Consider the following 27623-nt stretch of genomic DNA (forward strand, 5'->3'; position numbering starts at 1 on the left):
AAATAGAAATTTATTTTTAATTGCAGAAGAACTGGGGGTAGGGGAGACAGCCACCCAGCCTGGGAAAGCCTGTTTCTGGTAAAATGCTGCCCCCTATTGGCTTAACTATATTAGGCATTGTCAGGGAATACTCCGAGATCACTTCTCTGTGCCATCTCAGCCCAGCGGTGGTGAAGGGTAGTTCCCTGCCTCCCTACAACACACACACACACACTTCTGCTTCGCTCAATCTCTGTGTATTTGGGAACTGTGGTTTCAAGTGAAACCTATGGCTGGCTAAGGAGAAGAGAGAGCCGGGGAGAATGATCTCCATCCAAATGTACAGCAATTAATCTCACATCAGCTGTTTTATTTAGTCAGTACCAATTTACACAAGGCCCCCATGGTCAAACACGGAGGTGATGTATTTCACCTCCTTGCATGGGTGGGCAGCCAATGAGATCAGTGCTGCTGTCGGGCACAAGTCCTCCCCATAGTTGGCACTAGGGACACCCATGGATTAGAAGAGTCACTGCACAGCAAGGTGAACCCAGCTCCCACAGTGAGGAGGAGAGAAGGGTTTTGTGTTTTGCTGGCTGTTTAATTCCATTTGTTTTTGTAACTGATGGCAGGGCCACCTAGCATGGAGTGGTTCTAGAGTTCCTTTGTGGCTTTTGTCCTCACACTACACCTTGAGCTTTGGCTAGGTCCTTTTCAATTTGTTGTCCACCTTGAAAGAAAACAAACAAACAGAAATGAGATTATTGGTGGGCAGAGGCTCCCTGCGGCTTAACTTTTGTCCCTTGGAGAGAGATACCTGAGTTGCTGGAATTTAAATATTAAGTGGGGCTGGGTTGGTTTTGTTTTATTGGAGACTAATGAAAGCCTTTGCAATCTTAATAAAAACTTGCCTGCTTAGTGGTGTGTGCTCATGCTCCCTGTGCTCTCCATCAGAGGACATATCTTCAAAATCAAGGGATCGAAACAGTGCTCTGGGTGGCAGGGAATACGCCTCTAGGTTGGGATTTTCAAAGCAGCCTGCGGGAGATATGTTCCTCAGTCCCACTGAGCAGAGTCTCTCTCTTCCTCAGCATAAAAGGCTGTTGGTATTTCCATTCTGACCCTCCGACCCTCCTTACATCCTAGTTTTATCATCTTAAAAGGGGAAGAAAAAGATATAGCCATGTACAAGGTTTACTTTTCCTATTGTCTCTCTCCCACCCTAATGCAGCTTTCAAGGAAAGCCACAGGATCACCGAAATGCTGCTTTCACTTGAGCACTTTTTTTTTTAGATTTCCAGTATTTTCCAGGTTGAAAATTATATTTTAAAAAGTCCAAAGAAATATTGAAATTGTACACGACATACAGAGCAACAAAACACACCGAATCTGGCCCACTGGTGAAACACAAATACACTGAAATGGCCTTGCCTCGGCCTATTAGCATTCAAGGACACTAACCAGCTACTGGTATATAATGCCACAGGGTTTTTTTTTTCCCAGTTATACAAATTCCCTGCATGCCAACTGGCTGTGGATATCGGGGATGCTGGGATTCTAGCGCCAGCATGGAAACACGGCATTGCTAGCTCTCAGTGTTCAACAGTCATGAGTCCAGATCCCCCAAATCACAAGGTCAGCTTAAAAATCAGGAGAATTTTAAAAAATGTTGAGTTCTTTTTATTTGCCTTGTGGTTTTATAGCCTTTTGCAGGCACTTGTTTTGGGTTCTCAAGCTTTTCTCTGCAGCCAGGACGACTAGAAATGTACCCTTTTTTTAAAAAATGAAAGCTGAAATTCTCTCACAATAGAACAATTCCAGAAGGTGGGGCTTCAAAGAATACTGCAAAGACACAGAGCCTGTGACAATTGAGGACAGGCCCGGTGACTCATTGCTAGGGCCCTACTAAAGACACAGTCCATTTCAGTCAATTTCATGGTCATAGGATTTTAAAAATCGTAAATTTCATTACTTCAGCTATTTCAATCTGAAATTTCACAGTGTTGCAATTGTAGGGGTCCTGACCCAAAAAGGAGTTGCGGGGAGGTTGCAGGGGGGTGTTGTGGTACTGCTACCCTTACTTCCGCGCTGCTGCTGGTTGCGGTGCTGCCTTCAGAGCTGGGTACTGGAGAGCGGCGGCTGCTGGCCAGGAGCCCAGCTCTGAAGGCAGAGCCCCCGCCAGCAGCAACGCAGAAGTAAGGATGGCCTGGTACGGGATTGCCACCCTTCCTTCCGCGCGGCTGCTGGCGATGCTGCCTTCAGAGCTGGGCACCTGGCCAACAGCTGCTGCTCTCCGGCTGCCCAGCTCTGAAGGCCGCGCAGAAGTGAGGGTGGCAATGCCACAGCCCCCCCTACAATAACCTTGTGACCCCCCCTGCAACTCCCTTTTGGATCAGAACCCGCAATTTGAGAAACGTGAAATCTGGTCTCCCCCTGTGAAATCTGTATAGTATAGGGAAAAAGCACCTAAAAGATCAGATTTCACAGAAGACGACCAGATTTCACGGTCTATGACACGTTTTTCATGGCCGAGAATTTGGTAGGGCCCTACTCATTGCACAGGAGGCAAACTCCATTCCTGTCAGAAGTGCTGGGGAGAATCCACAGCTTGGTTGTTTTTTTTTTTTAATATACAATCCAGCCCAATGAGAACAGTTGAAAACAACAGTTGTGAACCAAGTGAGTGGCGAACAGAGGACAGGCAAACAGAGCGGGTTTGCCTGGGATTTCACCTTGGGGAAGTTCCCACAAAGTGTTTTTGCCTTTCAGGCTTCTATGAGCAGTAAATACAACATCTGAAGAGGCTCTTAGAAGGAAGACATTAAGGATGGGGAGCGATCAGCTGTTGTGACCTGCACAGGATATGCCATGTTTGTCTTTTCCCCAAAAGACAGAAGCAACTTTGTCTGTATGAAGTGTGAGCTGGTCTCCATATTGGAAGAGAAGCTCCAGGGCTCCAAGTATCAACCCTGCATTGCATCAGAGAAAATGAAGACTTTCTGGATAGAAGTCAGTGTTTGGTACCTCAGGCACAGCACGCTGAAGAATCAGAGAGGGCAGTGCAGCACAGGGAAGAAAATTGGCAGCACGTGACCTCCAGAGGAAGAAAGAGGAGAACCCATGTACTCCCAATGCAGATAGAGGTAAGAAATCATTTTCAGGCTCTCTGCCCAGGTACTACAGTGGAGAATGGTTTGGAAGAGTCATCTGAGGGAAGGGATCAGAAGGAGACCCCATTGACAGGAAGGCATGGGATGCGTTGTCCTAGGGATGGGGGTTCCATGACCACCACTCCCAAGAGGAGGAGAGAGGTGGTGGTAGTCGGGGACTCCCTCCTAAGGGGGACAGAGTCATCCATCTGCTGTCCAGACTGGGAAACTCGAGACGTGTGCTGCTTGCCTGGAGCTAGAATTCAGGATGTGACGGAGCGTCTGCTGAGACTGATCAAGCCCTTGGACCACTACCCCTTCCTATTTCTCCACATGGGCACCAATGATACTGCCAAGAATGACCTTGAGTAGCACAGTACTGGGAGGAGGTGAGCAGCCCTGAGTGGTGAAAGAACAGGTTTAGGACTATTTAGAAAAGCTGGACTTGTACAAATCCGTGGATCCAGATCTAATGCAGCCAAAGGTGCTGAGGGAGTTGGCTGATGTGATTGCAGAGCCATTGGTCATTATCTTTGAAAACTTGTGGCAATCAAGGGATGTCCCAGACAAGTTGCAGTGGGGGAGGTTTAGCTTGGATATTAGGAAAAACTTTTTCACTAAGAGGGTGGTGAAACACTGGAATGCGTTACCTAGGGAGGTGGTAGAATCTCCTTCCTTAGAGGTTTTTAAGGTCAGGCTTGACAAAGCCCTGGCTGGGATGATTTAACTGGGAATTGGTCCTGCTTCGAGCAGGGGGTTGGACTAGATGACCTTCTGGGGTCCCTTCCAACCCTGATATTCTATGATTCTATGATTCTATGAACTGGAAAAAGGCCCATCTTTAAAAAAGGGAAAAAGGAGAATTTGGGGAACTACAGACTGATCAGCCTCATCTCAGTCCCTGGAAAAATCATGGAGCAAGTCCTCAAAGAATCCATTTTGAAGCATGTTGGAGGGTAGGGATAGGGTTCAGAGTGATTGCAGAAACTATTTGTTCAATCACGTTGAACAACAAACCGATTTGTAGAAATGAAAGCCTTTCTCTGAATAATTAATGAATAACTTCCTCAAGTGAAATGTTTGCTTCAAATAGTTCACCTAGCTTTAGTCTAGACTCAAGTTATAAACCCCTTAGGGTACAGACAAATTGGAGCTTAGCTGCCTATGCCTCACTCCAGTGCTGAATTACAGCATACCCAGAGTTTCATCTCTGTTAGCATAAATGTTCCAGGCTCGTTTTGGATGACACAATGGTTTCCCTATGCCCTGGGGTTTGCGAATAGCAGCACTCTCCTATCTGCCAGTTAGGCCGCAATCCTGTAAGCACTTACACCTGTGCTTATCTTTAACCTTGTGCAGCATGCCCTAATGGGGAAAGCAAAGAACAGCAACATCCACCATGTATAGACTCTTTCTCGGGGAGCATGCCTCGAGATGCGGCTGGAAGGATGCAGGGTACAGTCAGAAAGAACCAAAGTGGCCTTTGCTGTGCACAAATCAGGCAGCAGAGGATCCAGAAGCAGCAGCCTTGTAAATTCTGCTAATGCTCTTGGGAGGGCTTGTTAACCCCTTAAAGAAACTGGGTCCGGGGGCACTGTCTGGAGGGGGTGGGGGCTGTCAGGAAGGCTGGGAAGAGAGACTAAGGGAGGTAAGGGCACAGGGGGGTTAGAAGAAGTCTCTGTGCAGGGGTTGAGGGAGAGTAGGGCAACCAGGTGGAAGTGTTTGTGGGAGACGCTGAGGGAGACAGGGCCAGGCTGGGATGAGATTGTGTGAGGCAGTGGGGAGGGGAAGAGAAGTCTGAGAAGGGCCTCGGGAGAGCTGGGGTGAGTGCGTGAGGGCGCAGGGAGGCTGTGAGAGGTTGGGGGCTGAGGGGGGATTCTGGATAGGCTGTGAGGGGGCTGTGAGGCTTGGAAGGAGGCTGGGAGGAGGGCTGAGGCAATGGAGGTGTGGGGGCTGAGGCAGTGGGGGTTGTGGAGGGGGCTGAAGAAGTCTGGCAGGGGGGCTGAGGCAATGGAGGTGTGTGGGGGGAGGCGGGAAGGAGGCTGAGGGAGGGCTGTGGCGGGAGGCTGTGAGGGTTGGGGTTAGAAAGAGGCTGGGAGGGGTCGGAGGGGGGCTGAGACAATAGGGAGCGTGTGGGGGGAGGCTGGAAGGGGTTGGGGGTCAGGGGGGGCTGAGACAGTGGGGAGCGTCTGGGCGGGAGGCTGGAAGGGGTTAGGGGTCAGAGGGGGGCTGAGGCAGTGGGGAGCGTGTGGGGGGAGGCTGGAAGGGGTTGGGGGTCGGAGGGGGGCTGAGGCAGTGGGAAGCGTGTGGGGGGAGGCTGGAAGGGGTTGGGGGTCGGAGGGGGGCTGAGGCAGTGGGGAGCGTGTGGGGGGAGGCTGGAAGGGGTTGGGGGTCGGAGGGGGGCTGAGGCAGTGGGGAGCGTGTGGGGGGGAAGCTGGAAGGGGTTGGCGGTCAGGGGGGGCTGAGACAGTGGGGAGTGTGGGGGGGGCTGGAAGGGGTTGGGGGTCGGAGGGGGCTGAGGCAGTGGGGAGCGTGTGGGGGGAGGCTGGAAGGGGTTGGGGGTCAGAGGGGGGCTGAGGCAGTGGGGAGCGTGTGGGGGGGAAGCTGGAAGGGGTTGGGGGTCAGAGGGGGGCTGAGGCAGTGGGGAGCGTGTGGGGGGGAAGCTGGAAGGGGTTGGGGGTCAGGGGGGGCTGAGACAGTGGGGAGCGTCTGGGCGGGAGGCTGGAAGGGGTTGGGGGTCGGAGGGGGGCTGAGGCAGTGGGGAGCGTCTGGGCGGGAGGCTGGAAGGGGTTGGGGGTCGGAGGGGGGCTGAGGCAGTGGGGAGCGTGTGGGGGGAGGCTGGAAGGGGTTAGGGGTCAGAGGGGGGCTGAGACAGTGGGGAGCGTCTGGGCGGGAGGCTGGAAGGGGTTGGGGGTCAGAGGGGGGCTGAGGCAGTGGGGAGCGTGTGGGGGGGAAGCTGGAAGGGGTTGGGGGTCAGGGGGGGCTGAGACAGTGGGGAGCGTCTGGGCGGGAGGCTGGAAGGGGTTGGGGGTCGGAGGGGGGCTGAGGCAGTGGGGAGCGTGTGGGGGGAGGCTGGAAGGGGTTGGGGGTCAGAGGGGGGCTGAGGCAGTGGGGAGCGTGTGGGGGGAGGCTGGAAGGGGTTGGGGGTCAGGGGGGGCTGAGGCAGTGGGGAGCGTCTGGGCGGGAGGCTGGAAGGGGTTGGAGGTCAGAGGGGGGCTGAGGCAGTGGGGAGTGTGGGGAGGGCTGGAAGGGGTTGGGGGTCGGAGGGGGCTGAGACAGTGGGGAGCGTCTGGGCGGGAGGCTGGAAGGGGTTGGGGGTCGGAGGGGGGCTGAGGCAGTGGGGAGCGTGTGGGGGGAGGCTGGAAGGGGTTAGGGGTCAGAGGGGGGCTGAGACAGTGGGGAGCGTCTGGGCGGGAGGCTGGAAGGGGTTGGGGGTCAGGGGGGCTGAGGCAGTGGGGAGCGTGTGGGCGGGAGGCTGGAAGGGGTTGGGGGTCAGGGGGGGCTGAGACAGTGGGGAGCGTCTGGGCGGGAGGCTGGAAGGGGTTGGGGGTCAGAGGGGGGCTGAGGCAGTGGGGAGCGTGTGGGCGGGAGGCTGGAAGGGGTTGGGGGTCAGAGGGGGGCTGAGGCAGTGGGGAGCGTGTGGGCGGGAGGCTGGAAGGGGTTGGGGGTCAGGGGGGCTGAGGCAGTGGGGAGCGTGTGGGCGGGAGGCTGGAAGGGGTTGGGGGTCAGGGGGGGCTGAGGCAGTGGGGAGCGTGTGGGCGGGAGGCTGGAAGGGGTTGGGGGTCAGGGGGGGCTGAGGCAGTGGGGAGCGTGTGGGCGGGAGGCTGGAAGGGGTTGGGGGTCAGAGGGGGGCTGAGGCAGTGGGGAGCGTCTGGGCGGGAGGCTGGAAGGGGTTGGGGGTCAGAGGGGGGCTTAGGCAGTGGGGAGCGTGTGGGCGGGAGGCTGGAAGGGGTTGGGGGTCAGAGGGGGGCTTAGGCAGTGGGGAGCGTGTGGGCGGGAGGCTGGAAGGGGTTGGGGGTCAGGGGGGGCTGAGGCAGTGGGGAGCGTGTGGGGGGAGGCTGGAAGGGGTTGGGGGTCAGGGGGGGCTGAGGCAGTGGGGAGCGTGTGGGCGGGAGGCTGGAAGGGGTTGGGGGTCAGAGGGGGGCTGAGGCAGTGGGGAGCGTGTGGGCGGGAGGCTGGAAGGGGTTGGGGGTCAGGGGGGGCTGAGGCAGTGGGGAGCGTGTGGGCGGGAGGCTGGAAGGGGTTGGGGGTCAGGGGGGGCTGAGACAGTGGGGAGCGTCTGGGCGGGAGGCTGGAAGGGGTTGGGGGTCAGGGGGGGCTGAGGCAGTGGGGAGCGTCTGGGCGGGAGGCTGGAAGGGGTTGGGGGTCAGAGGGGGGCTGAGGCAGTGGGGAGTGTGGGGGGGGGCTGGAAGGGGTTGGGGGTCAGGGGGGGCTGAGGCAGTGGGGAGCGTCTGGGCGGGAGGCTGGAAGGGGTTGGGGGTCAGGGGGGGCTGAGACAGTGGGGAGCGTCTGGGCGGGAGGCTGGAAGGGGTTGGGGGTCAGGGGGGGCTGAGGCAGTGGGGAGCGTCTGGGCGGGAGGCTGGAAGGGGTTGGGGGTCAGGGGGGGCTGAGGCAGTGGGGAGCGTCTGGGCGGGAGGCTGGAAGGGGTTGGGGGTCGGGGGGGCTGAGGCAGTGGGGAGCGTGTGGGCGGGAGGCTGGAAGGGGTTGGGGGTCAGGGGGGGCTGAGGCAGTGGGGAGCGTGTGGGCGGGAGGCTGGAAGGGGTTGGGGGTCAGGGGGGGCTGAGACAGTGGGGAGCGTCTGGGCGGGAGGCTGGAAGGGGTTGGGGGTCAGGGGGGGCTGAGGCAGTGGGGAGCGTCTGGGCGGGAGGCTGGAAGGGGTTGGGGGTCAGAGGGGGGCTGAGGCAGTGGGGAGTGTGGGGGGGGCTGGAAGGGGTTGGGGGTCGGAGGGGGGCTGGGGGAGGTTGGGGGGGCCGAGGCGGGGGGGCGGAGGCCGGGAGCGGGGGGGCGGGGCTGGCTCGGGCCGCGCCTGCGCACGGGCTCTTGGCCGCCGGGCCTGCCGCTGTCCGGGGATTCCCGCGCGGGGGGGGCCGCGGGGCGGGGCCGGCGGCCCGTGGGCAGCGGGGGTAGGTGCCCCGGGGGGCCGGCGGGGCTCGGGGGCGAGGGGCCCGGCGCGTGTCCTGGCCTCTGCCCGGGGCGCCTCGGCCCTTCCTCGCCGCGGCCGGGAGGCGGCCGGGGCTGCGCGGGCCCCTCGGCGGGACGGGGCCGGTGGACCAGGCGTTCCCTCCGTGCGCCGGCCCCCGGTGAGCCCGGCCCGGCCCGTGCGGAGGCCGCGGTCCCGGCGGGCGGGCGGCGGGGCTGGGGCGGCGGGGCTCTCTGTCCGGTGTTCGGTCCCGGCGGGCTGGGGCTGGGGCGGGCGGGGCCGGGGCGGCGGGGCTCTCTGTCCGGTGTTCGGTCCCGGCGGGCTGGGGCCGGGGCCGGGGCGGGAGGGGCGGGCTGGGGCCGGGGCGGCGGGGCTCTCTGTCCGGTGTTCGGTCCCGGCGGGCGGGGCGGGGCTGGGGCGGTGGGACGGGACGGGGCGGGGCCGGGGCGGCGGGGCTCTCTGTCCGGTGTTCGGTCCCGGCGGGCTGGGGCCGGGGCGGCGGGGCTCTCTGTCCGGTGTTCGGTCCCGGCGGGCGGGGCGGGGCTGGGGCGGTGGGACGGGACGGGAGGGGCTCTCTGTCCGGTGTTCGGTCCCGGCGGGCTGGGGCCGGGGCGGGAGGGGCTCTCTGTCCGGTGTTCGGTCCCGGCGGGCTGGGGCTGGGGCTGGGGCGGGCGGGGCCGGGGCGGGAGGGGCTCTCTGTCCGGTGTTCGGTCCCGGCGGGCGGGCGGGGCGGGGCTGGGGCGGTGGGACGGGACGGGGCCGGGGCGGCGGGGCTCTCTGTCCGGTGTTCGGTCCCGGCGGGCGGGGCGGGGCTGGGGCTGGGGCGGGAGGGGCTGGGGCGGGAGGGGCCGGGGCGGCGGGGCTCTCTGTCCGGTGTTCGGTCCCGGCGGGCTGGGGCTGGGGCTGGGGCTGGGGCGGGAGGGGCCGGGGCGGCGGGGCTCTCTGTCCGGTGTTCGGTCCCGGCGGGCTGGGGCTGGGGCTGGGGCTGGGGCCGGGGCGGGAGGGGCCGGGGCGGCGGGGCTCTCTGTCCGGTGTTCGGTCCCGGCGGGCTGGGGCCGGGGCCGGGGCGGGAGGGGCTCTCTGTCCGGTGTTCGGTCCCGGCGGGCTGGGGCTGGGGCCGGGGCGGCGGGGCTCTCTGTCCGGTGTTCGGTCCCGGCGGGCTGGGGCCGGGGCGGGAGGGGCGGGCTGGGGCCGGGGCGGCGGGGCTCTCTGTCCGGTGTTCGGTCCCGGCGGGCGGGGCGGGGCTGGGGCGGTGGGACGGGACGGGAGGGGCTCTCTGTCCGGTGTTCGGTCCCGGCGGGCTGGGGCCGGGGCGGGAGGGGCGGGCTGGGGCCGGGGCGGGAGGGGCTCTCTGTCCGGTGTTCGGTCCCGGCGGGCTGGGGCTGGGGCGGCGGGGCCGGGGCGGCGGGGCTCTCTGTCCGGTGTTCGGTCCCGGCGGGCTGGGGCTGGGGCGGGCGGGGCCGGGGCGGCGGGGCTCTCTGTCCGGTGTTCGGTCCCGGCGGGCGGGGCGGGGCTGGGGCCGGGGCGAGCGGGCGGGCGGGGCCGGGGCGGCGGGGCTGGGCCGGGGCGGGAGGGGCTCTCTGTCCGGTGTTCGGTCCCGGCGGGCTGGGGCCGGGGCGGGAGGGGCTCTCTGTCCGGTGTTCGGTCCCGGCGGGCGGGGCGGGGCGGGGCTGGGGCGGTGGGACGGGACGGGGCGGGGCCGGGGCGGCGGGGCTCTCTGTCCGGTGTTCGGTCCGGGCGGGCTGGGGCCGGGGCGGGAGGGGCTCTCTGTCCGGTGTTCGGTCCCGGCGGGCTGGGGCTGGGGCTGGGGCGGGAGGGGCCGGGGCGGCGGGGCTCTCTGTCCGGTGTTCGGTCCCGGCGGGCTGGGGCTGGGGCGGCGGGGCTCTCTGTCCGGTGTTCGGTCCCGCCGGCGGCCCAGCGCGAAGCCCGAGCGCCGTGGGCTTGGTCGCTCTCGGCTCCTACAGCTCGCTGAACGGCGGCGGGTGGTGCGCGCCTCTGAGCGCGACGGCCCGCGGTTGATCGCTTTCCCGGCGCGCAGGAGGCCTCGTGGCCCTCGGAGACCAACCCGTGTGTTAGCGCATGAGCTTTCCTGAGCTACTGCCCACTTGGTCGGGCGCATGCAGCGGAAAATACTCTGGCCCTGGTGAACACCCAAAGTACCTTAACCCATGGAGCTGCCCGAAAAGAATTAAGGGCAGCAGAAAAGGGCACTCCCGCCGTCCATTTGGCAGGTGCACAGAAGCAACATACACTGGGGGAACAAACTCAGGTTTTACAAGAGCGGGTAACTACCCCCAGGCTTCTCCCAGAGCCAGGATAAAACCCCAGGGCGGGTTCCCGCTGCTTTGACCCACAGAACCACGCTCAGACCTGAAAGTAGAACCTTCTTTCTGAAATATTTTACATACCAGTTCAGTTTTCCTTTATATCCTCTCTCAGTTGGCTAAATTTGCTGCTGCCATCTGTACTTTAAGATACTTTGATGGAGTTAATCTCTCTTGGCTCAGGTCTCCCCACCTTCCTAGGTTGCTCTCCCCCCCCGTCCCCCTTTCAAGGCTACGGTTTCTGCCCTAGCCTTACAGATTTCATTCCATGTTTCTTCCCCACTATACTTTTTAAATTCATATGGACCTCTTTTGCTAGCAACTCAGCAGGTCCATACCTTGTTACGCTCTGGGGATTTGCAGGGAGGGGTTAAGAGAGTTCCTCAGCTTGTGGTTTTCTGTCATGTTAGATTGCGATTCCTACAAAGGACAGCTCACTTACCCACTAGATAAGTGGTCGGGGTCACCAATGTCATCAGATGTTCGGCTGCGTGTGTGTTCTCCCTGTGTGCTGCCCCAGCTCTGCTCAGACAGCTGGCACGGCAGACCTCGAGCGAACCGCCCAGCGTCCACAAAATCCATGAAGGTGTGAAGGTGCCCGGCCGGGTTTATTGTTGATGAAGCAGAGTAATAGCACTTGGCAGACTCTATGAGGATACTAAGACATGGATGCCTGTGACAATGGACGCAGCTCAGTCAGTGATGGGACTTTCCACTGCTCCCTAAGCTGGCCAAAGACACTCCCTCTGAGATGCATCGTTATACACTGATACAAACAAATTGCTTTAGCCCAGGCTTCAGGCCTCTAATACAAGGCTGTATATTTCAGGCCCTCTTCCTACTAAAACAGGTACTGTTCTCTCCGCTCCATCAGTTTGCATTTGTGCAATCTTTCTGAACAACTGCTAAGCTAAAACAGATGGCACGTGTATGCGTGGGAGTGACCCTGTTATCTTATTTTGATTCTGCTTTTATGTCTGCTTGTAAGAATGTATTATGTGCAGGGGTGAAACTAACTTAAGGGACTTACCAGTACACAGGGCGGCCAGGGTCCTGAGCAAGGGGGGCAGGGGACAGCGGCTCTGGGCCCCAGAAGGGGGCGGGACCCTTGGGCAGAAGGGGCAGGGCTGGGGCCAGACTCCCCCAGCCAGCCCTTCAGCACTGCCCAGCCTGTGCTGCCTGGGGCTCCGGTGGTGTTTTAAAGGGCATGGGGCTCCAGCCGCTGGTGCAATAGCGGTCGCAGCAGCCAGGGCCCTGGGCCCTTTAAATCACCGCTGGAGCCCCATGGTAGTGGCAGCAGCAGCCGGGAGCCCTGGGCCCTTTTAAATTGCCAGGCCCCGGGGAAGCTGTCCCTTTTTCTGCGCCCCCCCCCACCCACCCTCGCAATCAGCAGCCCTGCCAATACAGTCGACTGTGTCCTGCTCTTACCGGTACACCGTACTGGACCATGCCGACTTATTTTCACTTCTGATTATGTGTGTCATAGTAATGTATAAAGAGTTAAAATATGTTTTTCTTTTTCTTTGATTGTAGAGTGACATGGAATCCACACTCTTGGAGTGAAAGAGAAGAAGCGACATTTGATAAATGGAAGCCATGAAGATACCAAAACTGTTCTATGGTTTGGGGATTTTTGCATGTGTAGCTATTTATGTGGTTTATATAAAATGGCATGTGGACTCCAAACCAATCTCGGCTATAACAGAAGGTGCTACTGAAAGTAGGAGAGACGAACTAGACCATCCGACTTTGACGACTGATCATGCAGTGTTCTATGGAATTATGTTTGACGCTGGAAGCACTGGAACTAGAATACATATTTTTAAATTTACACAGAAATCAAAAGGTATGACAAGCTCTTTAAATTAACGCTTTTTTTAATTTCTCTCCAGGCACCCTTAAGAAATTAGTTAAATCTTAATTAAAGTTTCTTGGAGACCATCCTATTTTAAAACCAATTTGTTCATCTCAGCCCCTGACTTGGTGATTATCGCTGTTAGACGAATGTGACTGATCAGCTGTACTTGTATAGCTCCCATTACTGTAATATCTGAGGTCCTCATAAACAGTAGCGCCTCAGTCCTCAGTACACTGCTCTGAGAACGAGAGAGCATAAGTGGCTTGACCAAGGTCACACAGGGAATCTGTGGCAGGGCTGATCTCCTGTGTCCCAGACCTGTGACTTAGCCACTGGACATTCCTTTGTCTGAACTTCCTGGAAACAATAGCGTCCTCTGGTGCTCCAGTTCAGCACAGTACATAAGCACATGCTGAAATCATACTGATTTCAGTGGGACTTAAGCACATGCTTAAAATTAAACGTGTTTACATACTGTGCTGAAACTGGGCCTAAAGCATTTTAGAGAAACAAGACACTAGTTGCCACACACTAGTTCTGCCTTGTAGTAACAAGCGTCAGTGATTTAAATGTACTGCACAGTGAATCCAGTCAAAAAGACTAAATGAAGAGAATGCTAAGGACGGAAAGTGAAGCACTTTGGTCACTAAATGCCAAAGTTACTTCCCTACACGATGGAGGCCCAGATCCTCAGAGGTATTTAAGTAGCCAACTGCCATTGATTTCAGTGGGAGTCAGGTGCTTAAATACCTTTGAGGATCCGGGCCTAAGTATTAACAAAGGATTTTGTTCTTCAGTCTGTTAGTGAAGACATGGAGAATTTTTTCTCCCCCCCACCCCCAAATGTTTTCATAATTAATGAATAAAACTCAACAAGCTTGAATCCTAGTTTTGTTCTAAGTGTTTCTGTGGTGCATGTACAATAAAGCAGTGCTTTCAAAATGAACATTGATAGATACTTGTAAGGGAGGCATCATGGATAGAGTGTGGGACCTGTACTTAGATGACCTAGGTTTTGATCTAGTTCTTCTGCTGTCTTGCTGAGTTTCACTAGAAATATCCACTTAACGTCTTTGCCAGTCTGTACAATCACACTAATCCCATATCTCTCCGGGCTCTTGTGAGACTTTGTCAGTTGGTTTGTGAAGTTCTATAAGATCCTTGAGTGGAAGATGTTGTATGAGTGCTAAGTGTATGGTCTCCCGAATATATGATTTAGGGACAGATTGTCCTTATCTAGGTGAGCATTTACTCACGCGAGCAATTCCAGTGACATCAGTAGAACTGCTCATGTGAGTAAGGGCTGCCCTATTCCTCACACAGTTCACACCCAGTTCACACATCTGAACTGTGTAATTTTACCTTGGTTTCCACATATCAGTTCATCATTAAACAGATGATTCTTATTCTTTTACAGCAAGAAAATAAACCTTTTAATTGCATTGTAGATAACTTTTGGCAGTGTCCTTGAGGACAGAAACTTGGCTGTAACCATATTTAAACATTATGGGTGTGATTTTCAAACATGCTCAGCATTAGCCTAACTCTGCTTCCATTGATGTAAATTGGAGCAGAGTTAGGCCAATACTGAGCACTTTGAAAAGTTCCACCCTTGTGAGTTGGACTGTTTTGAAGGTAGATTAGCCTTGGTAATAGAAAAAGTGAGGACATGAAATAAATTCTGAGAAACTTGGATTCTTACTGTTCAGGATATGAGCAGAAACCAGCACCTGTCTATCAATTTATTACAGGTTTCAGAGTAACAGCTGTGTTAGTCTGTATTCGCAAAAAGAAAAGGAGTACTTGTGGCACCTTAGAGACTAACCAATTTATTTGAGCATTTGAGGGATGCTCAAATAAATTGGTTAGTCTCTAAGGTGCCACAAGTACTCCTTTTCTTATCAATTAATTGTGACTCCTAAAAACCATTTTGACAAGGGTTGACCCCCCCCTAATAACAGGTGCATTTTAATAGTAAGGCTGCCTTTGATTTTCCCCTTTAGATTAGGCTTAAGACTATTCCCATTAGCCTTAATTATGCAAAATTAGCATATAAAGGTTTAACTTGCAAAATGATCTTTTATTTTATATCAAGATTTATGCTTTCTTACTCTTAAAAATTATTGCTTTTGCACAGAGACTCCCAAATTAACCCATGAAACATTTAAAGCACTGAAGCCAGGACTCTCTGCTTATGCTGATGATGTTGATAAGGTAACTATGCTTTTTTCTAATTGTAAAAAGATGTCTGATAGAAACTCACTCTTTATGTGCTTTGCAAATGAAGCAGTGTTGAATTTTGCTATAGTACAGTAGACTCCTCTTTGTACCAGAGTCTTTCTGATTGACTTCAATGGGAATTTGGGGCACTTGGCGTCTCCAAGAATTTCCCAGCATCTTGGAGTGTCCAACCCATGTGCTAAAAGCATAAATATTTCTACTAACTGATTAACATGACTACGTTGATAGAAACAATATTATTGTCTTCCTGGAAAAGGATGGAACAAGTAATGTACCATGTTTCATCACTTTCATGATTGATAAATTTCCAAATTCCATCAGCTAAACAGTCAGTTAAGCCTCAATTCAGGACTGCATAAAAGCACATGCTTATGTTATCTCCTGGATAGGGATTCTTCTTTGAATGTTGTGGTCTTTTCCTGTCTCTGCATAGTCTTCTATCCACAGAGTCCAAGGCCAGAAGGGACCATTGTGATCATCTAGTGTGACCTGTAGCGCAGGTCAGAGAACTGCCCCAAAGTAATTCCTAAAACACATCTTTTAGAAAAACATCCAGTCTTGATTTTAAAATTGCCAGTGATAGAGAATCCACCACAACCCTTGGTAGATTGTTCCACTGATTGATTACTCTCACTGATAAAAAATTTATTTCCAGTCTGAATTTGTCTAGCTTCAATTTCCAGCCATTTAATTGATTATACCTTTCTCTGCTAGATTGAAGAGCCAATTATTAGATATGTTCTCTATATACATACTTAGAGACTGTGATCAAGTCACCCCTTAAACTTCTCTTTGTTACATTGAGCTCCTTGAATCTATCACTATAAGGCATGTTCTTTGTTCATTCTCATGCTCTTCTCTGAACCCTCTCCAATTTATCAGCATCCTGTTTGAATTGTGGACACCAGAACTGGACACAACTTTCCAGTAGTGGTTGCAGCAGTGCTGGATACATAAGTAATATAACCGCTCTACTCCTGAGATCTAACAAAATGTCTGTATTGCTTTTTCCTCTCTCCTCTTAGAGTGCTCAGGGGATACAAGAACTTCTAGAAGTTGCTAAGGATGAGGTTCCTATGGAGTTGTGGAAGTTTACTCCTTTGGTCCTTAAAGCAACAGCTGGTTTACGGCTGTTGCCAGGAGATAAAGCTCAGAAGTTGCTGGATAAGGTAATTATTTTTTCTTTACACTTCAGAGCAGAATTTGGTCCACTATAGAATACATACACTTTTTTCATATGCTGCTTTCAGTCTAATTTAAATATTCCATTTTTACCATTTAGACAGTATAGCAGTGCTCAGTTGTTTGATCACATAATACACTGCATGTAAGTCCTAATACAAGACATCAGTCCATTACAAAAGGGTGAAGACTTCATGATACTAGGTTTGAATGACTAGCCTCTAGTGTTCAGCCTTTTGTATCTAAAAACTGTTTGTAACCATATTTAAAAATAAAAAAATCTTTAATATGAGTTAATACTGTGTAGGTATTTTAAAGAACTTGTCAAAAATATTCTTGGCAAGTAATATTTTTCTCAGTATTGTTGATACTGTTGGAATCAAGATTGTAGGTGTTATCAGAATTAAAATGAAATAGTGCATTATTCAAAAACAACAGATTAATGAGAGCTACAGAAAAGTCCATCCACAACTAACTGCAGCTATAGAGTAATTAGTCTATGTATGGACTTTGATTTAAATGAATATTTTTGGGCATCCTAAATGTGTTTGAGTTAAAACTCATTATAAATATGTCTCATGTAAATTTGAGGCATTTTTAGCTATTGTCAATGGTTGGTTTAGTACTTTAGATGTCAGTTCTTCCTGGTTTTAATCAGGGTCCTGTATTTTTGAAAGTTCACTGGCCACTGAATTAGCCACGCAATAAATATGATGAGGCCGAATAGTTCTGCTCAAATAAGCTTTCATTTTTAAAATTGGGTTTCTAGCCCTTATGGTTGTGGGAATACCTATCAAATGTGCACCGGTGCCATATTTTCCAGAATTTACAAGCAGCATGAAACAGTGGCTCTGAGAGAAATGTGAATTGTCTCAGTCAGCTCAATGTGTGGACTCTGAAGCCTAATGACAACTATTCTAGTACTGATAATTTTAGCAGAAACATCCAGCCAATGTGTTTAGCAATCATTGTGGGTTACAGTGTTGGATACTGGGGCATATCTGGTTAGTTACAAGAGTGGTGAATTCCGATATCAAGCTCCTCCCCTATCCAAAAATGTCAGTTTACCTCTGACCCAGCATGCCCTCATCTGTGCTAGATGTCTCGCCCACTGGATGCTAGAATCCCAAACTGCTTCTCATGCTTTTCTGGTGCCCAGAGCCCCAACTGTCCCATCCTATCTGTCAGCCTCTAGCTTCTCCCTGACAGCTGCACCCTAGAAGTTGAGTGTTAGCAATACAAAAGTCTGCAGCACACTGGAAAGTGACAATTCCAGGGCAATGTGAAATTGAACTTAATATCAAAGTATATAACACAGGAAACTGACTTTATCCCTCATTTCCGTATTGAATTTAGTCAAAGCTTCTGCAGAAGGGTCTTGCTGCAGAATCTAGACTAGAGAATGTGGGACTTTGGCTTTAACTTCCAGTGTAGTCATGAGGCATTACTGTGCCCATTAGTAATGTTTTTCGCCAGGGTGTTCTTTAACATGTCTTTCTCCTGCCTTCGTCTTTACACACCCTGTGGGCTCCACGTTGCAGTCGTCATCCTTCTGGCTAAAACAGGCTAAACCAGATTCCCTTCAAGACCCCATCAACATTTGTCCTTATTTGTCCAGATTGGTTACTGTTGAACAAAACGAGGTATTGTCTTGGGGTGGAATCCACTGGCTGTGGAGCGTTGCCATGCGGCCTCTACTAACCCTGTCTCTGCATCGCAGTACAAAGCCATTGACTAGATTGATAACGTCGTTAGAAAGCTGAGCAGTGGTTATTACAAGCTGGATTCCAAGAGCTGCTCAGCGCACGAGACTCCTCCTGACTTCAGTGAAGGTGCTCAGCAGCGCTCAGGATTTGACTCTGAGGCAGTAAAATGTTATACCACACACCTATCCCTGTCTAGCAAAAACTTCCACTGATTTTATCTTTTCCTTTACATTTAGGTAAAAGAAATTTTCCAGGCATCTCCTTTCTTTGTAAGGGATGACTGTGTCTCCATAATGAATGGAACTGATGAAGGTAGGCTGAATTTCTGAGGCATGTTTTTTATAGTCTTACACATGAACACTTGTATAAAAGGGTTGACAAAATTGCCCCAATCCTACAGCTGGATCCTCTAGTCCAGACTTTTGCGTCCGAGCTGAGTCACCACTGATGTCAGTGGAAATCCACGTGCATGTGGATCTCTGCTAGCAGATCTCATTGCTGGAGTGAGGCCAATGTTTGTTTTTAATTTGTGCCGACCAAAAAACTTTTGAGGTTTAACATTTGACTCCTAAATAAGTGGCTTGATTTTAAGTGCTTGAGCATCCAGCAGGTTCAGTTGAATCAATGGGAGCTGCTATGTGCTCAGCACTTCTGAAAATCAAGCCATGTTTTTAGTACCAAAATATAGACTTGGAAGCCTGAAGTTAGGCTCCCACTCTTGAAAATCTTGGCTTTGAATTGCCTTACAGTAGACAGTATTAGTTCAAGTTGTTATGTAATCCAATTCTTAACTGTAAATGTACTAAGATTTTTTTTAATATTATTCTTAATAGTCTGTAAATGTGAATTAAAGCTGAAACCCTGTTATGTAAGAGAATGCAAACTGAAATTAGATAGGTTAAAATAAAAAGAATGCTGAAGTTGGGTCCAAAATTTGATCTAACTTTATAAATTTTCAAGGAAAATCTACCAAATTCTACATATCAAATGCTGTTCATGGTGCTCAGATAGTAAACTTTAAAATAGCTCCTTTTTTTGCTCTGTGACAACAGTTAACTAACACATGCACTGGGCTTATTCCCGGTGGTGTGCTGATATTTTAACATTGATTAAGTATTTTAAGTTGTTAATGAGGCCTATTCATTTCTTCTATTAATAGGAAAAGACAAGGTTTGTGAAGTGGGAAAAGGACAAAATGTTCAGTTCTCCAAAGTTCTTGGGGGAGAAAAATAGGAAAATGAAGAAAACCCAAATTCTTAGTATTTAAAAAGGGAATAACTTTAAAATGTCTTAAGTGTAACAAAATTCAGTCAGTACAGCCCAGACACCAGACAGGAGTTGCTCTACAGCATGAAGGATCGCTTATTTGTTGATCTTTTAGCTAAAAAATGAAAGCTTTAGAACAAAGCCTTTGCTGTTTATCCACGGATGTGTTTAATCTGTAAAGTAAAGTGGTTGCCAGCCACTTCACGCAGAGGGACTCTGCCAGTTGGCTTGGATGTTATATAAGCGCTTTGGGACAGGGAATGTCTTTTTGTTCTATGTTTGTACAGCACCTGGCACCAGGGGGTCCTGGTCTGGGGCTCCTAGGCATTACAGATAATTAGTAATAATATAAATGTTGGCTGCAGAAGCATGTTCTCCATGTTTAAGGTCCCTAACTTTATGTTTATGATTCTCGATTTTTATGGAAGTGTTATTTCTAAAGTCTGTGGGTCTGATTCTCAGGTGCTGCAAATCTGCATAGCTCCATTGAGATTAATAGAACTATGCTAATTTACACCAGCTGAGGATTTGGCCCTTCGTTTCTAATTCTTTTGAGGGTTGCATTAGAGAACTACTTGCTAAAGGGGGGCATGTGATTGATGGTCCTTTTGCATTTAGTCTGGTGTAGGGTGACAGACCCAATTTGCTGATCATTTAATCTAAAATCTGTAGCTGAACTGTTGAAAAAGACAGCTGTATTTAAAAAAAAAAAAAAAAGAAACAAAACCTAAATCTCCAGTGACAAAATCTAAATCAAGAAAAATGTTTATGGTTTAACTCGCTGTTTGACATTGTTGGACATGAGCAGATGACGTTGTCTAATGGCATGTCTCTCTGGAATGTTCTCTTATCAGGAATTTCAGCCTGGATCACGATCAACTTTTTAACAGGTATGTGCATGTGTAGCTGTACCTGATACCCTGCAGTTTGTGCAGTTTTCCTGTCTTCAGTGTCCCTCCCTTGAGCTTATATATAATGGATGCCACTGGGAGCTGCCCCAGGAAGCGCCGCCTCGCCGGCAATGGTGAGCGGTCCATCCCCGATACTGGGACAAAGGGTGTCCCGACCGATGTCCAGTCGGGACGTGGGACAAATGGGTTAAAATCAGGACGTCTGGTCACCCTAGTTGTAATTGAAATCAATGTATTTGAAAATGTAGAAAAACATCCAAAAATATTTATAATAAATTTAAATTGGTATTCTATTGTTTAACAGCGCAATTAAAGCTGCAGTTAATCACGACTTTTTTGATCTAGTTAGTTTGTGTTGCATTAATTGCTTGAATTAACTGCAATTAATTGACAGCCCTAATTCCTAGTATTTATACTGCGGGTGCTGCCGTTATCAGGCAGGCTGGACACTTACACAGTGTGTGCACATGTGTACTGTGGGTACACGAGAGAGAATGGAAATTAAAGAAGCAAGTGTGCTCCCGTGCATCTAGACTATTTGCTTCAGTGTTGTGAAATTAAAATTTAGACACGGGATATAATTTTTCTAAACAGAGAGAAAATAAAATGGCTTAAAACAGTGGTAACGGCTGTGTCTACACCACAAAGGCCACGGCAGCACCTCCGCAGTGCTGCGTCTATGCTACTGTAGCATGGACATTTCCGACATGAACAGAAGGGGGCTTGTCTGTTGATGTAGTTAATCTACCTCCCCAAGAGATGGCAGTGTAGACTAGGCCTAAATTTCTCTTTGAAGAACAGTATTTATGGCTCCCATTTTACAGACTTAAAGTTCAAGGGATTACTCACATACCTAAAAGTTAAGCATGTGTTTAAGTCTTGGTGGGCTCAAGGCCGAATAGTAGTAGTTTGGGTTTTTGTGGGGTTTTTTTTTCTTTTTCTTTCTTGATTTAAGGATCTAAGGGAAAAAATACAATGATTATTTCCATACTGTGAAAGGTTATCTCTGTGCAGTTTGTCACTCCATCCAACTAGTCTGCCTTTCATTTGTTTTTATAGTTGGCCAAAAACCCAGGTAGTTAATTACAGACTTGCTTTCCGCTATATGAAAACTAGTTGTAACTGTGTATGCTGTTCATCTCTTATTGTCTATGGGAGGATGGATTTTTTTCCCTTTTTCGTAGCCATGTTTGTTTTTATTGCTTTATGGCTTTGAGTTATTACTGACACACAATGGCTTTCATTATGTCACATGATTCATTTCAGGTAGCTTAAATGCTTCAAGAAAAAGAAGTGTAGGAATGCTGGATTTAGGAGGTGGATCAACACAAATGACATTTCTTCCAATCACTGAGGTAAACTGAACACGTACTGCAGGGAAACACTGGTTTTAATGAGCAGGCATTCTGCTATTCTTGCAAAAGAATTGAGGCTGTTTGTGTTACATGAAGGCGTGCCTCCTACTTGTCTCTTAACAAATCTGGAGTCACTTCCTCCTAGTTGCCATGGTACAATGATGGTGGTGTCAATGATTTGCGGTCAAGAGAAGACAAGTCTTACGTGAGCTACTTTCTGGTTAGGAAAATCACAATCTTTCTGTAGTTTCCATTTGTGTCCATAAAGTACCATGCAGTGGGGCAGGATTGATCTTTCATCCAAAGGGGTTCAGAACTGGAATAAGGGGCCATTGCAGGTTAGGAATGAGGTGCATTGATGGAAGTCATGGAAAGAAGTGTATTTTGTTTTGTTTAAAATCCTTATTTGCATTGGTTTGGTGTCAATATAAATGTTTGAGCTGATGTGACTCTGTAGTGTCAGGTCATTGTTTTAACTCCTGTGCCTATGTTCTGGTCATCTCTAATAGATCCAGGGCTAGTCTGAGACTAGTCTGTAAATAACTTATTTCCACAGCCAGCCATGTTGCAAATAGGACTTCTGTGCGGATGGTAACCTGTTTGTATGCTCAAATACTGTATTGTTACTCCTTGCTGTTTCTGGAAGTTCCAAAAAAATCTTACAATGACTTCTTTGTTTCTCCTTCTAGATAACTCTCCAGACATCACCAGCTGGCCATATCACTTCATTTCAGATGTTTAACAACACATACAAACTGTATTCGTACAGGTTAGCTGTGGGGGGAAAAGAGCGTCTGGTAAAGATGAAAGCCAATTATTGGATGAATGTGATTTACGCATGTGCTTAACTTTAAGCGTTTATGTGCTCTGCAGAACTGGGGATCTCACAAGTGTTTACCTCTGATACAAAAGCCAGAGAGATTGACTTCTGGAAAATTACTGCTCCTAATAGTCACACAAGTTTATTAGAGTGGCGGACACACTGTGACAACAGGAAGAAGATCCAGTCAGAGGAATCATACCACATATTCTCATATAGCTACAGCCAAATAGACTCCACCTTAATTTTTTCCTTATTGTGCTTTGCTGTGTTGCAGTTTAGGTTTGCTTATTTTCTGCGTATATGTAACCATAACTATAACCCTTAGCTGAAATCCTAACACGCTCTAGCCGGTGCAAAGCTGATGGAAATTGAGTACTTTAGCTCGTTACCATTGTGATCAGTCTGATTCCGAGGGTATCATGACAGCTGCGCAGCCTGTCAGACACACGCTCTAACAGCAGCACAACAGAGAGGGGGTTGTGACTTGGCCCCGGCCGCTGGGCTGAAAGGGGTTGGGAGAGCTTGTTCCCATGGGCGGAGAGAGTGTTTCATGTCTCGGCGGGACGTTGTTCTGGGCTGGAAGAAGAGCTGAGATAATGCGGAGCTGTTGGGAGATGGGAGGAAGAACATTAGGGGAGATCCTGGAGGGCGGCTGCTCCTTGGCTGCACCGCAGTCTGGTTTTCTACACCCTCCCAAAAAAGACACCCGCCCTGATTTAGTTGCAGTCTGAACAAGCAGGATTTCACTCTGACAGTCCATCCACTGTCTTCCACTTGAGGAAATGATTTTGCTCGTTTGTCAGACTGTGGGAGAGATGTTGTTAATGGAAGTGACAGCTCGACCTTCACTCGAACCAGGCTATTCGCTGCTGCGTTGAGACGGTTTGCTGGAACCGTCCTGCAAATAGACATGACTCACTTGCCCCAGCGTGATGCCAGTAGAAGTGTACTCTTTCACAGCGGCTTTTCTCCTCCACAGTTACCTGGGACTCGGGTTAATGTCAGCAAGGCTTGCGATTTTAGGCGGCATTGAGGGACAAGCCTGTAAGTAATCCGGCACAGAGCTCTTGCATTTCAGTGACTTGTAGGATAATTTTTATAGGCCAAATGATCCTTTGGGCCAGAGGGTCCCAACATCAGGTCCTTGCGCACTCCCAGTAACTTCATCCTTCCCCCGTGGGTGCAAAACGCATTCTCTGGGCCATAGGAGCATAGCCTGTTATAAGGGGAAGTGGAAGTTCATTCACTTGCTACTCTCTCCGTTCTCAGCCTGCCCGTGCCATAGATGGGACCACTGCATGTCTCTGGGCACATCTACCAGCGAGATGGGTGTGGGCAGAGGATGGTGCTGTCAAAGGAAGGCATGGGCCATTACCAGTCCATATGGGGATAGGGGGGATGTTCAGGCCATGAGTGAGTTAGAAATTGCTGGGAAGGTGGGAGGATGCTGAGTAGGACTGTGGCCAGGAGAGGAGGGATTGGCAGTTGACTCCTCAGCATGTGTCTTAATGCTGCTTGATCTATTTCTTTCTATTACAGTAAAGGAAGGAGAGGAGCTAATTAGTCCCTGTTTATCACCCGGCTTCCAGTGTGAGTGGGAACATGCTGAAATAGTGTACAGAATTAAAGGGCAGAAGGCAGGTATAGTAACTTATTTCTATTATGTTCTAGATTTGCATGTTAAAATCAGAACAAACAGCATGCACTTTCTGGATCTCAGTCTGTTTGAGATATTCAGTTGTTTTGTTACTGTAACTTTGCTTTGACCTCAGGCTATTCCTGCCCAAGAGATTTTTCTCCCTTCATCCACACCCCATCTGCTCCAGTGTGTAATAGGGGGAGCTGTAATGAAGATTAGTCAATGGCATTTTAAAACCCATCCTGTCAAACCCAGGTCAGAGCATGTCTACATAACATGATGGTTTACAGTAAGAACCTCTGGAGCCCTGTCTACACTAGCCCTTCCATCATGTCTGCCACTGGAGGAGCTGCAACAGCGGGAAACTCTAAGAAAAAAGTCTAGCATAACCAGGTCCAGACACTTGGGGCCAGATTCTAGCTGTTGCAGACCAGCCTGCCACTATTGAAACCTGTGGAGCTAGGCTGATTCACACCAGCTAGAGGTCTGGCTGTCCGAGTTTTCCAAGCCATTTGTGCTCATAGCATATCTACCTATTTTGCTGGGTTTTCAAATGGAAAGGAAGCCTGTTTTGCAATAGCGAATGAGTTTTCATTGCAGAAACTGTTGTTCCCTTCCCACAAACCTCCTGCTTTGCAGGTGTCGGTTTTGTACAGGGGATCTGAAAAAACCCAGATCCTGTTTTGTGTCTCTCACTGTGACGTTCAGTCATATATTCCCAAACCTTGTTCTTCATCCACAGTGCTCTTCTCAGTTGAAACAGCCTCTTTGCCTGCTCCCAGGCCCTATTTTCAATTTGAACTCGAGAGTATTTCTCAAATTATTCACATGCCACTCAGTCCTACCTTTCCCTTATCACGGACTAGGGCTGTAGATGAATCGCAGTTAACTCTCACGTTTAACTCAAAACAATTAATTGCAATTAAAAAAATTAACCGAAGCAGTTTTAATCGAACTGCTAAACAATAGAATACCACTGACATTTATTAAAAGTTTTTGGATGTTTTCTGCATTTTCAAATATATTGATTTCTATTACAACACAGAATACAAAGTGTACAGCGCTCACTTTATATTTTTGATTATAAATATTTGCACTGTAAAAATGCTAAAAGAAATAGTATTTTTCAGTTCACCTCATACAAGTACTGTCGTGCAATCTCTTTATCATGAAAGTTGAACTTACAAATGTAGTGGGGTTTTTTGTTACAAAACTGCACTCAAAAACAAAACAATGTAAAACTTTCAAGCCTACGAGTCCACTCGGTCCTACTTCAGCCAATTGCTAAGAGAAGCAAGTTTATTTACATTTACAGAAGATAATGCTGCCCGCTTCTTATTTACTGTATCACCTGAAAGATGAGAACAGGTATTCGCATGGCACTTTCATAGCCGGCATCGCAAGGTATTTACAGGCCAGATATGCTAAACATCCGTATGCCACTTCATGCTTCGGCCACCATTCTAGAGGACATGCTTCCATGCTGATGATGCTCGTTAAACAAATAATGCGTTAATTAAATTTGTGACTGAACTCCTTGGGGGAGAACTGTATGTCTCTTGCTCTGTTTTACCTGCATTTTGCCATATATTTCATGTTATAGCGGTCTTAGATGACCCAGCACATGTTGTTCATTTTAAGAACACTTTCACTGCAGATTTCACAAAAAGCAAAGAAGGTACCAATGTGAGATTTCTAAAGATAGCTACACCACTAAACCCAAGGTTTAAGAATCTGAAGTGCCTTCCAAAATCTGAGAGGGATGAGGTGTGGAGCATGATTTCAGAGGTCTTAAAAGAGCAACACTGATGCAGAAACTATTGAACCCGAACCACCAAAAGAAAATCAACCTTCTGCTGGTGGCATCTGACTCAGATGATGAAAATGAACATGCATCGGTCCACACTGCTTTGGATTGTTATCCACTCATCAGCATGGTGGTTGAAGCATAAAGGGACATGAATCTTTAGTGCATCTGATATGTAAATATCTTGCAATGCCGTCTACAACAATGCCATGTGAACACCTGTTCTCACTTTCAGGTGACATGGTGAACAAGAAGCAGGCAGCATTATCTCCTGCAAATGTAAACACACTTGTTTGAGTGACTGGCTGAACAAGAAGTAGGACTGAGTGGACTTGTAGGCTCTAAAGTTTTACATTGTTTTGTTTTTGAATGCAGTTTTTTGGTACATAATTCTACATTTGTAAGTTCAGCTTTCATGATAGAGATTGTACTACAGTACTTGTATGAGGTGAATTGAAAACACTATTTTGGTTTTTACAGTACAAATATTTGTAATAAAAATATAAAGTGAGCACTGTACGCTTCGTATTCTGTGTTGTAATTGAAATCAGTATATTTGAAAATGTAGAAAACATCCAAAAATATTTAAATGGTATTCTATTATTGTTTAATAGTGCGATTAATTGCATGATTAAAAAATCATGATTAATCACTTGACAGCCCTATTACTAATCCTTATTCTCCTAGTCATACCACACCTACAAATCCTTTCTGAATGATGTATTATAACCTAGATGGGACCAAACTGGGGACCATCCAGTGTGCTGGCATGAGGGAGTAAAGAGGGTGTGGGAACCCCTGTATTTCCCTGCACTGGTGTGCCATTCCACCGTTCCCTGCACATGGGGGGAAGCAGGGTCTGCAGTGCCAACCTGCAAGTACCCAACTTATGCAAGTGAATGGGACAGGGGAGTGAGCAGAGACCTGATCCCACCCCTCCCAGCACTGCCAGCCGTGTGGTTATACCAGTGCATTGGAGAGCATGTGTGTCACGGAGTCCCTAGGCGATGCTCTGGAACTGCTCCCTACGAAGCCAGTCAGGACTCTGGTGAAGTCTCCTCTGTGTGAGCAGCCTGTCTGCAGGCAAAAAGCTCACACGACTTGCACCTTCCTGAGTCTGACCTCGGAGCATTCAGCATCCTCTGCCACTCTGTGCACTTCCCACAGCGAGTCTGCCCAGGCGGGGTCCTGGGGAAGCCAGAGGGTCCTGCACCCCAACTTCACAGTCAGATGTGACTCTTAGCTAGCCAGTAAAACGGGTTTATTAGATGACGGGAACATGGTCTAAAGCAGAGCTTGTAGGTACAGAGAACAGGACCCCTCAGCTGGGTCCATTTTGGGGGGCAGTGAGCCAGACAACCACATCTGCACTTCACTCCACGTCCCCAGCCAGCCCCCAAATGACTCATTCTCCACCCCCTCTTCCTCTGGGCTTAGTACCTTTCCCAGGCCAGGAGGTCACCTGATTCCTTTGTTCTTCAACCCTTTAGCTGTCACCTTGCAGGGGGGAAGGACCCAGGCCATCAGTTGCCAGGAGACAGAGTGTCTGCCATTTAGGTATACTGGCCCTTGCTCTGCAACAATTACACCCCCTCATCCAACCACCTAGAGACTTAAGAAATACATAGGGGAAACTGAGGCACCCCTACAATATTCAGAGGAAACATTAAGAACAGTCCCACTTCATCACAATATGCTGCCAGCCCAGCACAGTTAACACTCTCCTGGGAGCACCAGAGAGCACAGGAAAGAGATTGTACCTCTCTAAGTCAGCAGCCCTGCAATAGTCTTACTATGGGCTGCTTTGTCCACTGATGATCTCGTCCGTACTTTGGACCCATCTGGTTCCCACTGAAGTCAGTAAGTTTTGCCATTGGCTTTATCAGAAAGAGGATCTGGTCCTTTATTTCCATGGATAGTCTCTAGTAAATTAGAGCATTGCTGACCTAAGGGGACCAGAGGCCTTGCGGACCCTGAAGAAATTAAACGGTGGTGGTGGTGGTTAATCACCAGCATACGATTTGCTGGGTGTCTCTGTTTCTTTTAGGAGAGCATCTGTATGAATCCTGTGCTAACAAAGTTGCAAAACTGCTCTACAAGAAGGTGCATAAAACAGAAGCCGTAAAGGATTTGGATTTTTATGCTTTCTCCTATTATTATGACTGTGCAGCAGAGGTTGGTCTAATAGGTACATTTGTTTCTGATTTTCTTTGTAATGCAAAGGTAGCTAATGGGAGAGTTTG

The 27623-nt window shown here is 50.0% G+C and overlaps 1 protein-coding gene and 1 long non-coding RNA gene across 8 annotated transcripts in view; one reads left to right on the top strand and one right to left on the bottom strand.

The window, feature by feature from the left end:
* LOC140909801 (uncharacterized) lies at window positions 1-11449 on the bottom strand. Its single transcript, XR_012158357.1, has 3 exons — window positions 11035-11449; window positions 891-1134; window positions 1-709 (listed from the first exon to the last, which is right to left on the bottom strand). It is a non-coding gene; the product is annotated as an uncharacterized LOC140909801 (long non-coding RNA).
* ENTPD6 (ectonucleoside triphosphate diphosphohydrolase 6) overlaps window positions 8166-27623 on the top strand; it is a 24566-nt gene continuing 5108 nt past the window's right edge. The window contains exons 1-12 of one of the 7 annotated variants that reach the window (XM_073339943.1): window positions 8166-8251; window positions 11003-11442; window positions 12126-12438; window positions 14588-14664; window positions 15717-15860; window positions 17816-17891; window positions 19700-19735; window positions 21023-21111; window positions 21801-21880; window positions 22914-22978; window positions 23474-23575; window positions 27428-27568. In XM_073339943.1, coding sequence (XP_073196044.1) covers window positions 12180-12438; window positions 14588-14664; window positions 15717-15860; window positions 17816-17891; window positions 19700-19735; window positions 21023-21111; window positions 21801-21880; window positions 22914-22978; window positions 23474-23575; window positions 27428-27568 — 1069 coding nt within the window. In that variant the 5' untranslated portion in view covers window positions 8166-8251; window positions 11003-11442; window positions 12126-12179. Of the gene's footprint in view, window positions 8252-8292; window positions 8429-10099; window positions 11443-12125; window positions 12439-14587; window positions 14665-15716; window positions 15861-17815; window positions 17892-19699; window positions 19736-21022; window positions 21112-21800; window positions 21881-22913; window positions 22979-23473; window positions 23576-27427; window positions 27569-27623 lie in introns of those variants that run through there. The other 6 variants (XM_073339941.2, XM_073339942.2, XM_073339945.1 and 3 more) reach the window with 6 other exon arrangements.

The sequence above is a fragment of the Lepidochelys kempii genome, chromosome 3, assembly GCF_965140285.1.
Source record: "Lepidochelys kempii isolate rLepKem1 chromosome 3, rLepKem1.hap1, whole genome shotgun sequence".
Lineage (NCBI taxonomy): Eukaryota > Metazoa > Chordata > Testudines > Cheloniidae > Lepidochelys > Lepidochelys kempii.